Below are 13,861 nucleotides of genomic sequence, written 5' to 3'. Positions count from 1 at the left end.
GTCACTAAGATATTTTTTTAAAGGCTTTCCTATGACTCGATTTTTCGGGATATCTATACTAATTGTTAATATTAGTGAAAAAATGTTTTATGAAACAAAGGATCGATACCCATGCGTATTTTTAATTGATTTCAGCTAATCAATGATTACTTTAACAAACCTTTCCGAGAGAAAAGATTTTCTTGTTCCATAGCTTGTAAGTAAACCTTTGTGCCAGACCTATCAAATGCCTTAAATGTGTTAACAGCTTTTGCTCTAGAAACGAATTTATCGTCAACAGATTCACTGATCCTATGTGATATTAGCATTAACACGTCGACTGATAAAATTACAATATAATCAATGCTCGAAGTCAGGAAGACAATATCTTCTGTTAGTCTGGTAGCTCTAGACAAGCGTAAGAAGTTTTGTGTTTAACAATTTTTGCTTAAATGAAAGAATGCAGCCTAAAATACACTATATACATAGAGAGAGGTTATTAATTTAGTTGAAATGTTAATTAGTATATACCAATCGTAATGGAGTTAAAAAAAATTAAATTTTTATAAAAGTAAAAATTAAACATATATAATTATATGGAAAAATGCGCGCATGAAAAGTAATATTCTTAAGATTTTATTAAACCTGGAAAAGTAAAGAACAAGAAATTCAACCTGGAAAAGTAAAGAACAAGATATTCTAGTTAAGTAAAAAAATAAGAATTTTTTAGACTTAAAATATTGCAGCTAAAAATAAAATTTGAATATTGATAAATATTTTATTATTTGCATATGTTGTTGTTTATTGTTGAGTTTGAAAGGGTGTCAGTCACTGGATTGAACTTATTTCCCCCCTATTATTTGCATATATTTATGTAGTGAAAATTGTTTGAATAAAATGAATTCATTAGTTAGTTAGTTAGTAGATGGAATTAATAATTTTATAATTTACATAAAAATTAATAATTTTATTATATCATAATTAGGATCATTTAATTCTTTCTAACTCAACAATAAACAAACAACATATGAAAATAATAAATAAAATATTTATCAATATTCAAATTTTATTTTTAGTTGCAATATTTTAAGTCTAAAAAATTCTTATTTTTTACTTAACTAGAATATCTTGTTCTTTACTTTTCCAGGTTGAATTTCTTGTCCTTTACTTTTCCAGGTTTAATAAAATCTTAAGAATATTACTTTTCATGCGCGCATTTTTCCATATAATCCATTATTTTTCCAGGCATTGCTATTGTATTAATATATAAATTTATAATATTTATTAATGATTGTCAAAAAAAAAAAAATTAGCTCTCAAACACACATTTATGCAATATTTATCATTCAATCACAGTAGTTCCGAGCCAGGGTCTCTACCGAGACTGTGGTTCATGAATTCGTGATCTGTATAGAGCGTAAACTAACAAAAAAGAAGATGGCACTCGGTGTCTTTTTAGATATCGTTGGAGCTTTTGATAACATACCCTTCAGTAGTATGTTCAAGTCGCTACGAGAACTCAATGTGCCACCAGTACTCATCCAATGGATTGAGTATATGGTGAGGCACAGAACAGTTCAAGTAGAACTACTGAGGGCAACTATTAAAAGGGAAGTAGTTAAATGAAACCCCCAAAGTGGGATTTTATCACCTTTACTATGGAACTCTATGCTGAATCCTCTTTTAAAGGAGTTTAAAAATAGGAATATTTATGCCCAGGCTGATGCTGATAACATCGCAGTGCTGGTCGCGGGTTCAAAAGCATCATTGGTCAGACGCATTGCCAAAATGGGACTACATTTTTCATCAAATGTGATAACGAAAAATTTGAGTTCATTCAAAGAATATGTATATCATAGAATTCACTAATATTTTTAATCGATAAATTCACCATTTTTTGCTATAAAATCATAAGGAGAGTTAAAAGAAAATTAGTCATTAAAAAAAAGTTTGGTTTTTTAATTATAAAAAAAAAAAAACGATACACGGGATTGAACCTAAAATCTTTCCACCAACCCCCGGTACTCTAACCGTTACGCTAACATGTCATATTGGCAAAATCGCAGTAAAAAATATTTATATACAAAAAAGTTATGCAAAATAAAAAAAAAAGCGTTAGTCACTTATGTACTTACTCTCCTGTTTGTGAACCCACATATTTTGTAACTTTTTTTCTAATGAACCAATTTTCGAAATTTTTTTTTCAAAATGTAGCTAATGAGGTGTTCTATCCAACTATATAACCTGTTTGAAATTTGGTTGCGAACGGGATTAGTGGTGGGGGTTTGAATGTGTCTCGATTCATTCAATTTCGGACTTAAGCATATATTCAACCACTACCGTGGTTGAATGATATATATATATATATATATATATATATATATATAAAGTTTAATAAAATAGTTTGCAAAATACCAAAGATCAAGTTAACTAAATTCAATTTGTGTATCTTTGTATATTTTAAGATAAATACAGCATGATGTAACTTGGTAGTTTTTCTGTTGCATGAACTGAGAACATTGTTTAAAATAATATTTTCTGTTTTAAGTTAAACATCTGAAGATAAGTGATTAAAAATGCAGCAACAACATAATTTTGTCGACTTGTTAGTAACGAACGAAACACTATTGTGATTCATACCTTGAGGAAACAATAAATTACAAATAGAAAAAACTTAATCTTTAAATTTTGCAAACTATTCAATTATACTATATATAAAATAAGAATTACTATTAAGTTTACCAAGATAATCCCAAATAGCAAACTTAAAGTATATTATAAATATTAAAGACTTAATATTTATAAAATAATTCTAACCAGATGTAAAAGCTCAATAAAACCCAACAGAAAATATCGCATATAATAATATTTTGAACTCCCTCTCTTTTTCTTTGTACAATCCACTTAATTTGTGTTTCCTTTATGAAAATTAAATAATTTTTTAACTCTTCTTAAGGTGTTTCTAACTTGTTTTATTAATTCTTTGTTCTATATATATATATATATATATATATATATATATATAAAGCTGAATGTCTGTGTGTGTGTCTGGTCATGAATAGGCTCCTATATAGTTGACTATTTTAAAAAAAACTGATTACATATAATGATAGAAGATGTATCGAGACACAGGAATGGGTATGTTTGATCTGGCAGAACGGTGGTTTATTAACATTGTGGGGTCTGCGTTAGCGCCTGGTCCACAAAGTATGGAAATAAAAATTAAAAAAAAAAGTTTACAAGTGTTTTTGATATAGATGTACATCAGAATACTTTGATAAGTATGTTTTAACTTAAATAGGGATGGTATAATAAAATTGTGGGGTCTGCGTTGCCTATTTCCATAGAATGGAAAAAGGCACACACTTTAATTAAGACTTCATATCTATCTGCGTAAGTATACTTTGATAATTATGTTTCAGTTTGAAGAAATATGGTATAATAAAATTATGGGGTGTTCGTTCACACCTGACTTCCATAGAATGGAAATATGTCACAAAGTTTAACAAGGTTTTTTTAATATAGATCCACAGAATATTGTGATAAGTGTTTCAGTGTGAACAGGTATGGTATAATAAATTATGGGGTTTATCTATTTTATTTTTACGTTCATCATATTTTGCTTTGGTTTTGATACCCCCAAATTAAACCCAAATTTACAATCCTTCCTTTTCATAACCTATCATACTTTCATAAATCAGAGTCCATTTTCTGTAGGCTGTTTTTGAACCCAGTCAATGACGGGTACTTTTGCTAGTATATGCATATATTTGTTGAATTTAATACTTTTTGTCACGTGATAACACAATAAATCAAAAGTTTGATTTTAAAAGATACACAAGTTTCTATCTTATTGAAGAAAAAATATCTAGTGGATATAAATACAAATGGAAAACAAGGATGTAATCATTTTACAAACCCCTCAGCAATAAATATGAAACGGGGAAACTCGAAGCTAACAGCATCGTTTCGTTCTGGTGGTGGGATGAATTATAACTACAAAGTGAAAAAAAAACGAAGCTATAGAATATAAAGACAATATTTTGAAAGCGTGTCAAGTTATCAATTCACTAATTAGAAACGAGTTTATTTGGTACAAATTAAGGTGTAGTTAATCTGATTATAGGTAGCTTCCCGTTGTTAAATATTGGCAGGCAACCCCGGGAAGAAAAACATTCGATGGGTTACACACACGCAAATGGATTCCATGTGAAGAATACGGGACTTTCTGCCTCGCATTATAATAGAATGCATAATTTGTCCCAGAAATATGTGAGAAGATATCGGTCACATGGTTGAATCAATAGACAATAGGAAATATTTCAATAGGAAAATAATGTTTATATAAATAAATCGTCAAAAAGAGAAAGCTACTAAATTTATTCATCGCCTGAGGTCTGACCCAACCACCCACCCCCTCACACGCATTTCAGAAACATAAAAACACCAGTAATAATTTATAATCACAACTGATTTGTTTGTGTGAAATAAAATCAATGTATTTTTTATAGATCAAATGTGCTGTGGTTTTACTCGCTGTCAGTGTATATATATCTTGAACCAGCGACAAAAGTCGATGTTAACAATTATATAGACTGAACAAACGCATTTTGAACAATCGACCGCAGCGAATGCGTGACGCCGTAACTCACTAAGTAATAGACGCGTAAACTTTTAAATTGCACATGCTGATTCTATATACATCTGGAAATAGACCGACACCTAACCTCGCTAACGTTTGCTCTTCCCCCCTCTCTCTTTGTCAAGGCATGCTTTATAAGTGATATTGAGTTTGATGAAATTGTTCAAAAGCCGTGAACTGGATAACGATTAGAGCTGCCAGTCGAACACATGCAACATGATTAATAGCCACCATGCCACAATTCGTCCCATTTCTCCCGAAAGTATTCGGAACAATTTCTTATTATCATACGTTGACATTCAGTGTTCAACTCAAAATGTATTCTAAATTATCAAGTTTAGAAGTATACAACATTCAAAACTAAACATTTCTATTTACACTTATAGTTTTGTGTGTTTTATATATATATACACGCATGGGCATGGCTAAGAGGGTTAGGAAAGAGGATGGATAATTGTATGTTTTGGTTTCGATTCTAGCTGATAGCACCCAAATCATATATTAGGTCCAATATGATAATCGATAGAGAATTGTCATATATATATATATATATATATATATATATACATACTTACACACGCACAAACACTAGCAGGCCGCCTGGCGTTCCTCGGTGATAAAATACGTTTAAATATGATATTTTAATTCATGCAGATTACGTATTAATTATGATAGAGACAATTCTCTATCGATTATTATATTGGACCTAATATATGACTTGGATGCTATCAGCTAGAATCGAAACCGAATGATAAAATTCTCCATCCTCATTCCTAACCCTCTTAGCCATGCCCATATATATATATATATATATATATATATATAGTGATACATTTATTAAAACGTGTAATAAATTATTTTATTGATTTTTGACGAGAGGAGATATATTTTCAGTATATTTTATTCACTTTTTTATATCATTTTTTGCGCCCAAAGGATCCAATTCACGTCTGCTCACATTTTGTACACAAAACAAGAAAAAAAAGGGGGAGGAGGCGGCCTGCGAGCAAGAGTAAAAGGGAGAGACAAAGATACTGTGAACGAAGGAAAGAGAAAAGAAAGCTCATGGACGAAAAGAGAGGAGAGAGAAAAGATAGAGACAAACTGTATAAAGAAAGAGAGATAGACCGTATATAGAGAGAGGGAACTGAAAAAAAGTTGTCAACAGTCAGTGGAGCTTCGCGCTTCAAAGCGACAAGACGTAAGTCAGCGAAGGTCGGGGTGGCGAAGCCGGCGAAAGGCCACGACGGCGTGGTAAATATCAACGACACCAGCCGATGATCAGCGATCAAAGTTGAAATATTGACTGAACAAAGAATGAACCCAGCGGAGGAAGGATCAATGGAGCAGTGAAATTTTTACTATAAATAAAGGGCTTCAATGAACTTCGGAAACAAATACTTGGAGCAATTAACACGCACGCGCGTAATGAAACATAAATCACCCGAAGGTCAAAAATATGAAAATTAACCTGCGCGCGCGTAATCAAATGTAAACAAATTACAGGAAGGAAATATATATATATAAAAAAGAGACAAAAGAAAGGTCACATTTCAAAGGACATTACGTGAGTTTTTCAATCAAAACTTTCATTTCTTCAACATCTCTCTCACCCTAGAACCTGTATCTAATTGAGCAGACGATTTCTTGTTTTATGTGAACATTGACTGTTGATATATTTTTCTCTCGGTAGAATTTGAATCATTAAATCATTTCATTTAGGTTTGTAAATTTTTCGACGATATTTGTCCTCGTTATTTCTTATGTGATTTCGTTGTCCAGTACATTTCATTTTATTGTTGTCTTCGGGACGGTTGTCCCATTCTCATAACAACGCATTATCAAAGAACCTAGGAAACTTTACTTCTTTTTTATATATATTTCGTTACGCCACCCATCTCTACCGTCCCCAGTAGGACTGGGATACGTCGTAACAATACTGTGTGTGTGTCTGTGTACATTTCCCTACGCAATAACTTTGTCAATCTTTAGTCTACAGACTCGAAATTTGATATACAGGGTACTGAGATTTGGAAAAATCGATGTGATCGGGTTTTGGCCAGAAATATGCCGATTAAGGGGTAAAAGTTCAACGATGTGACCTTGAGAACTCTACCAAGCTCCTCCAACAATTTGGGGTTTACACACTTTAAATTTTAGATATAGGTTCCTTGGACATGGATCTAACTTAACTTTATTTAAGCCGAAAACAATAAATTTTCAGGGGTCATAATAGGGATCAAAGTTAAAAAAAAAGATGACCGTTTTATTTATTTTTTTTTTTTTGCTCAGCATACACCTCCAAACACCCGAGCAACGCCGGGCACCCATGCTAGTATATATATATATATATATATATATATATATATATATATATATATATATACATACACACATTGTGCAACGAATTGTCGCCCTAGAAAAGATGACATGATTCAGGTTTATGGTTAAGGGTTGCACAACCCTTGCCTCACAATTACATGCACAACTACTCTTAGAGTGTGTCCATTGTCTCTTGAGACTGAACGGAGCCATCGCATAATTCTGCAAAATGTAAAATATAACCACTATAGAAATCTATGCGTAAAAACTGCAATGAGTCTAATGTTCTGTTTAATTCTATAAAAACAAATTTCGTCAACGAAATGTTCTAGTTAATGATAGAACATTTATTGTTTTAAAGCTAATATATATATTTGCTAATACGCTAAAGCATTCCATGTTCGGATGTACGTTGTCACTTTTCACACATCAAAACATAGATTATCCAATCACCATACATGTTGATTGGTGATTAGTCTGATGTTGCCAAGCTAACAAGTGTTGACTTAACAATAAATTGTTCGGAAATCAAATTGTCGTCACATCAATTAAACAGTAAAATTTTAAATTTCGAAAATTGGCATTCGTTTGATTTGAAGAATATTTAGTTAACAATAAATTTATGCTAAAAAGAAAGAATATCATTTTAAAAATGAATAAATTGCTACAATTTTACATAAGTGAACAGACATCTTTGTTTCTTTCTTTATTATTTTGTAAATTATTTTTCATCCTAAACAAGGTGCAGTGCCACTTTGATATAGGTGGCTGTAATCTGAAACATAATTTGCAGGGATACTATATAGGGATTTAAGCAGCAAGATGTCTGTTTACATTACTGACATGCAAAAGTTCAAGTGTACAGTCAGGGAAGCAGGGACCCGGAATGGAATTCCAGAGTCCAGCAGTCTTAGGAAAGAAACTATTAGAGTGGAAGGCTCTCTGACCTCTAGGGATCTCTACTGTGAAGTGGTGGGATTTTGCTGCTTGTTAAGGCGAGGAGGTACAAGGGCTTAAATTTCTTCAGAACACCTACTTTTAAAATACTTGTAAAACAGGCAGAGGGATGCAACATTTCGTGATAAGACAGAAGTTGAAGCTTAGCTGACAGTGCAAGACCTATTAGATTGGCGATTCTCTTTTGAACACTTCCAAAGAGTGAGAGTAGCAGATGCACCAGTCCTAATATGGCAACGATACTCCATACATGGGCAAATAGTGGCCTTGTAGAGGTACACAATACTTTCAAGCATGAGTAACTTTCTAGCACAGTATAGAGAGCCCACTAGCTTAAAATATTTATTTTTTTCCAGAGACTCGTTTCTTAATAGACAGGCATTACTTTATTCAAAAAGAATATTAACATTAAACGTAGAAAGTATCCTGGAATTTTCAAGGATTTCTGCTCGAAGTAATGTATGCCTTAGTTAACGAAATGCAGTTATCTATAAATCTATGAAGTTGAGATTTTTCTCTCTCTGATCTGACTATTAAAAGCCCACTTGTTTTTTTTTATTAATTATTAAAACGAACTTTTAATATATTCAGTCATGGATATGCGAGCGACTACAGGAAGTTAACTAATCTGCATATCCTTTGAAAAACGAATGTTCATTAATTAATTATTCATATTTATGTTTTCTCATGATTGGATTCATTTAACTATTATGTTAAATTCTATTTATGCATAGTTTCTACATTCTTTATAACTGCGTGGAATTTAGGATGAAAGAATTTAGCACACACGCACACACCCATATATATATATACATATATATAAGTTACCTTGTCGAGATGTGTGCGAAAAATCTCTACCAAACTCCTCTCTGAATATTTGGTTGAGAGTATTTGGACTCTTGAAGCAATTTAAATTTGGTTTTAGCATGTAAAAGGGGTCAAATTTAAACAATTTAGATTTGGTTTTAGCATTAAGAAGGATTCAAAAGTAAAAGATATGGTTGACGTTGGCAGGAGTAAATTGACTGACTATTGAGCATACACATATTTAGCTTGAAGTTACTTAATTTTTTGCCCTTTTCATGCATTTGGCGATAGCTTAGACGGTAACAATGAAGACTGGAGTGCTGAATGTTTTAGCATTGATTCCAGCTGATTGCACCAAAGTTATTTTTTTTAACTTTAGAACTCATTCCTATATATATTGGGTACAATATATAATAATCAATAGAGAATTTGCTTTGTAATGATAAAATATGAAATCTGCATGAATTAAAATATATTTAAGCATATTTTACAACTGCGCAACGCCAGGCAGTCTGCTAGTATAATAATTAAAAGAATTTCTCTTTTTACAAAATTTAAAACGTTTCATATTTTTGAACATTTTTTTTGTTGATTGAAATCACTACACCAAACTGGTTTTTTGGTAAGAAAAAGGCATTTTCTCCTTAAATAATTATTGGAAAGAAAGATTTATTACTTAAACGTAAACAAAATTGATTTATAATAATAAAAATAAAAACAGTGTCTAATATTTTATGTCCAGCAAATGAAATGTTCTGTATGGCATCTGAACACTTTAATATTTCAATTTAATGAGTTTGTTTTATTTTCAGCCAGTAAATGTGATTCCCACGCCACTGGAACCAACCAACCCATTGGTGAAGGAATTCTTGAGTGATACGTGGTCTCAGGACCATGTCCCTGTTACTTGCAGTGGCAAGGTGAGTGGAAAATCTTTCATTGTAGCCCTTTTGTCAAAACTAAAAGTATTTATCTAAGTAATTTGGTCAATATATCTGATTATTAAGGATTATCTCCAATATTCTTATGGTCCTGGATATGACCTTAAACTATATCCGATGGTGAGGCCCCAGCTTGGAGCCCTTAGGGGGTGTGGAGCCACCCTTTAATTGCCATTGCTCCCAGGTCCACTCTGACCCGGAGTGGTAGTACCTGTTAGGGTCCCAACTATGGGTTAAATAGAATACGACTTAAAAAACAAATACACTATATTAAAAAATCGTTCCTCAAAATCACCAGATTCGGCATTAAATAACCTGAAAAGGGTTGATATGCCGTAAAACAACCAACCAACCAATATCCTTATAGAAGCCTGTGACAGTATATTCTCTCTGTCATATACACACACACACACACACACACACACACACACACACACACACACACACACACACATATATCACAATGCCAAACTAATTGCCTGTTTCATCTCAATAAGAAAGAAGGTCAGAAGTTATATCGTCTGAAACCGTGATAACATCAATATGAGTACTCCTCAATTAATATAAATTTATCAAACATCATCTCAGAAATTCTGAAACAAGTTAGTATATTTTTTATATAAACATCTTATATGCTAAACAGATGTAGTATCACTCTTATTCATGTGCATCGTTTCTTTTGCTACAAAATATATTATTAAAAAAAGAAAAGAAAAAAAAAGGTTATGGTTGACGGTAACGTTACTTGGCTTTACACTTTACCATAGTAATTCATAAAAAAAAAAAATAAACATCCGGATCGTCGTTTTTTTTAAATTTTTTTTTATTAAGTTGAAATGGAATTTATTACCGTTATTTTCCAAACGATACGAGTTTCTTGTTTTTCTAACTGCTCATTTTGTTTGCCACGAGATGAACAAAACCCTGCCGTCTCGACACCAACTTAAGTCCCGTCTGCTGTACATTTTTCTTCTCTGACCTCACGCTGGCATTAGTTAGCCATTTCTTGCCTTCAATCACCACTTACTAAGGCCCGGAGGAACTCGAGGATGAAGGTTAATGAGTATAAATTAGTCAATGTGATTATAGCGTAGTAAACATTAGTGGGAATTTTGTAAATTGGATTACTTAAGAGGACGGTTCATCAAGAAATTGTTTACGTTGGACTTGAAGACAATCAGACTGTAGTCAGCTGAAAAGCAGGCAATCGGAAGAGTTTCACAGGCGTGCAGTTCTAAGAAAGAAGCTTTGTTCATGGAATCTACATTTAAGTTTAGGTACAGATAAAGAGTGTCGGAAATTATTGATAGTGGTTTTGGCTAGACGAGTGTTATTCATGCAAGTTTGGCTAGCGGGGACCATAGATTGAAGCTCAAACGAGCCCTTGCCATGGAAATAACGATAAAGCAGAGACAGGCTCGCAGCGTCTCTTCTGTGGGAAGTAGGTTGCAGGGTTACAAAGTCTATTTTGAAATCTGTCAAGGCAGGATTCCTCTCGACCACGCGGTATCCTTTTTTCTTTGCACTCAAGCCTGCACACACTTTCGAATTTGCATATGTGCTTTTTCGGCTGCTGCTTCTAATATTTTTCCAAGCCAAGTCCTGATATTTTTATGACTTGTAACTTTTTATGAATAACACAGTACGCTTTTTACTAAAAAAAACGTTTGACTTTTCGTATTCTTAATTTTTAGACCGAGGAAGATGACAGGTACTTGATCCAGCCTGATGAGATCTACAATGAATCCGTCACATACAATCCCCAGAAGGGCTACCCGCTGAACTTCTTCCCACGGACCAACAGTAACTGGTACCAAGCACCTCTGGTAATGGTACAGTTCAACACCCTGAGCCCAGGGATCGTGATCAATATCCAGTGTACAGTGTGGGCAAATTACCAGAACAGCACAACCACTCTCCAATCAACTACATCATTCAAAATTCATATGAACTAACGCAGAACAGAATTGTTCTTTTTTTTTTTGTTTTTTTCTTTTTTTTACATAAGTACAGTGATTGGAAAAGAAGTAAATATCACCGATATATAACGAATAATAACAGAGGTGAAAAGTAAATCTGACAACCATTTTTTTTTTTAATCGTAACGTTTTTTAAAAAGACTTTATTTTTCGGTTGCTTTTTGCAGAGTCGGTTTTTTTTTTTTTTATTTTTTTTTTATTTTTTTATAATGGCAGTGTTGGTAGTTTTTGTTTCTGAATAACGGTTAGAGTGAAGGATCTCGTGGATAGGCACCCTTATTTTTGTTGCTTTCTTATTGCTGAAATAATCGATGAACACGAATGGAAAACAAATTTCTTTAAATCTAAATCTCTACAGAATATTTTTGCATAACATCTTTTTAGTGAATCTACTTTACTCCTCATATAGTTTGGTATTAAAATATATTTATGGCAATTAAGCTACACAGAGGCTTCTGGATTTCATCCCTGTAGCAAATCATGAAACTCAGTGCATGGAATTCATGTTACTACGGGAATGAAACACGGACACCTCACGTATTGAGCACTGTTGAAGTAAATGCTGAAAATCTTTACATAATATATATTCAAAAATTAACTTATAAACATTACATTTACACAAAATAATGTATTATTTCACTCCATGCAAGTTATTCTGGATTATATATATATATGTATAAACATACCGTTTTGCTATATCACAGATCTTGTGGATAGTTAGATCAACACCTATATCAAAACCGGGATTGAACCATCGAGTCGATAGTCAGTAGCTCTATGGGACCAGCCCCGTATCAGTAGAACAATTGATTAAAGTGCTCCATTGCCCATGCAAGAGCGTAATATATATTGGAATTATTACTTATATAATCATTACTCTGTACTAAGGGACCCTAGATAACACATCAAATGCAAAATCTGGGTCGGTGTGCTAAGGAATTCAGTGCACATCCGATTGTCAATTGTTGTGCGGATTCACAAGGAGAAACAAACAAAAAGAATTATGCAACAGCTGGGTGATTCGATGTGCACAGAATTTCTTAGCCTACCGACTTAAAATCCTTTAGAGTGGAGTAGTGATCGCAGAATTAATTAGTAAATGTATACATATATGTACACGAGTTACAAAGACAGAACAGTTTTATCATTAGAACTTTCTATAACCAAGACATTTTTTCAGTGTTTAAATAATCTATTTCAAAGGCTGAGCACGTAAAAAAAAACAAAAGACAGTGCATTTTATTTAGATTTATAAACAGAACTCTCTGAATATTTATGTACACGCATGTAAATAATCATGAAAATTTGTGTGTATTATAAGATAAACATTTTGTAGAAATTTACTATGTTTTTCTTTGGTTTTCGTAAAGTTATTGCTGACATATATAGCATAAGGCTGTTAGACATTGTGAACTGATTTTAATTTTAAATTACAAGCCATTAATACATATTTAAATAAGCTAAGCCGAGGGATCTTATTCCTCGGCATCAAAATCAACAGGGATTGCTATAATGATCTAGTCCGTTGATTTTGCAGTATGATGCTAGTTTTGTGCAGTTCTAGGAGGTCCACACTCCCATGCTTTGCCTTCTCTCTTTGAGAAGGGGTTAATTTATTGCTAATCGCATGAGGCATCCTTATCAGAGAATGCTGACGGGGCTTTCTAGACACATTTTGCAAGTCATAGTGCTCGTCCTTGGAGCGCTGATTTTTCAATCCCATTTTCTGACCCTCGTGTCTTACAGTGGGAGAGAACTAAAAACCCTATCTATTCCATGCACTCATCTCTCGTATAAGGGAAAATGTAACCTAAAAGATATTAAAATATTTAGATTTTTATTATAGGGACTGAAAATAATTTTGCATTTTGGTATGCTTGGGAGTGCTTCCTCTGCAATAAGTCAAGACATTTTTTTGTTTTAAAAATTCTAGTATATTTCTGCTCTTTATAAATTCACCCCACCGAGTAAAAACGTCCCCAATTTATTAGTGAATGATGGTTTCCATAATCAATTTCTTTTGATTCTATCTGTGTATTGCACCATTTATAATCAAATAACTGGTAAACACAATCTCTTATTTTTTTTCATTTTCTTTGCTCGAAATAATCCAAATCAAATAACCACCAATATATTCGGGAATTATTATTTGGTTGTTTGTTGCAATCTATTGTACCTCAGAAATCATACTTAATAAAAATAAATAATTCGAATACTTTTTACGAATTTTGATT

At 32.7% G+C, this 13,861-nt stretch overlaps 1 protein-coding gene across 1 annotated transcript in view; it reads left to right on the top strand.

Annotated features, from left to right (window-relative positions):
* Positions 1-12,855, top strand: part of LOC145296860 (sodium/potassium-transporting ATPase subunit beta-1-like) — a 676,983-nt gene extending 664,128 nt beyond the window's left edge. Inside the window, exons 4-5 of the mRNA XM_080142994.1 lie at positions 9,520-9,627; positions 11,343-12,855. Coding sequence (XP_079999120.1) covers positions 9,520-9,627; positions 11,343-11,603 — 369 coding nt within the window. The 3' untranslated portion in view covers positions 11,604-12,855. The remainder of the gene's footprint in view (positions 1-9,519; positions 9,628-11,342) is intronic.
* Positions 12,856-13,861: the final 1,006 nt, after the last annotated feature.

The sequence above is a fragment of the Euprymna scolopes genome, chromosome 17, assembly GCF_053919585.1.
Source record: "Euprymna scolopes isolate OS-2025 chromosome 17, ASM5391958v1, whole genome shotgun sequence".
NCBI lineage: Eukaryota > Metazoa > Mollusca > Cephalopoda > Sepiida > Sepiolidae > Euprymna > Euprymna scolopes.
Note: the sequence above shows the minus strand (reverse complement) of the source record. Positions and strands in the feature narration are given on the sequence as shown.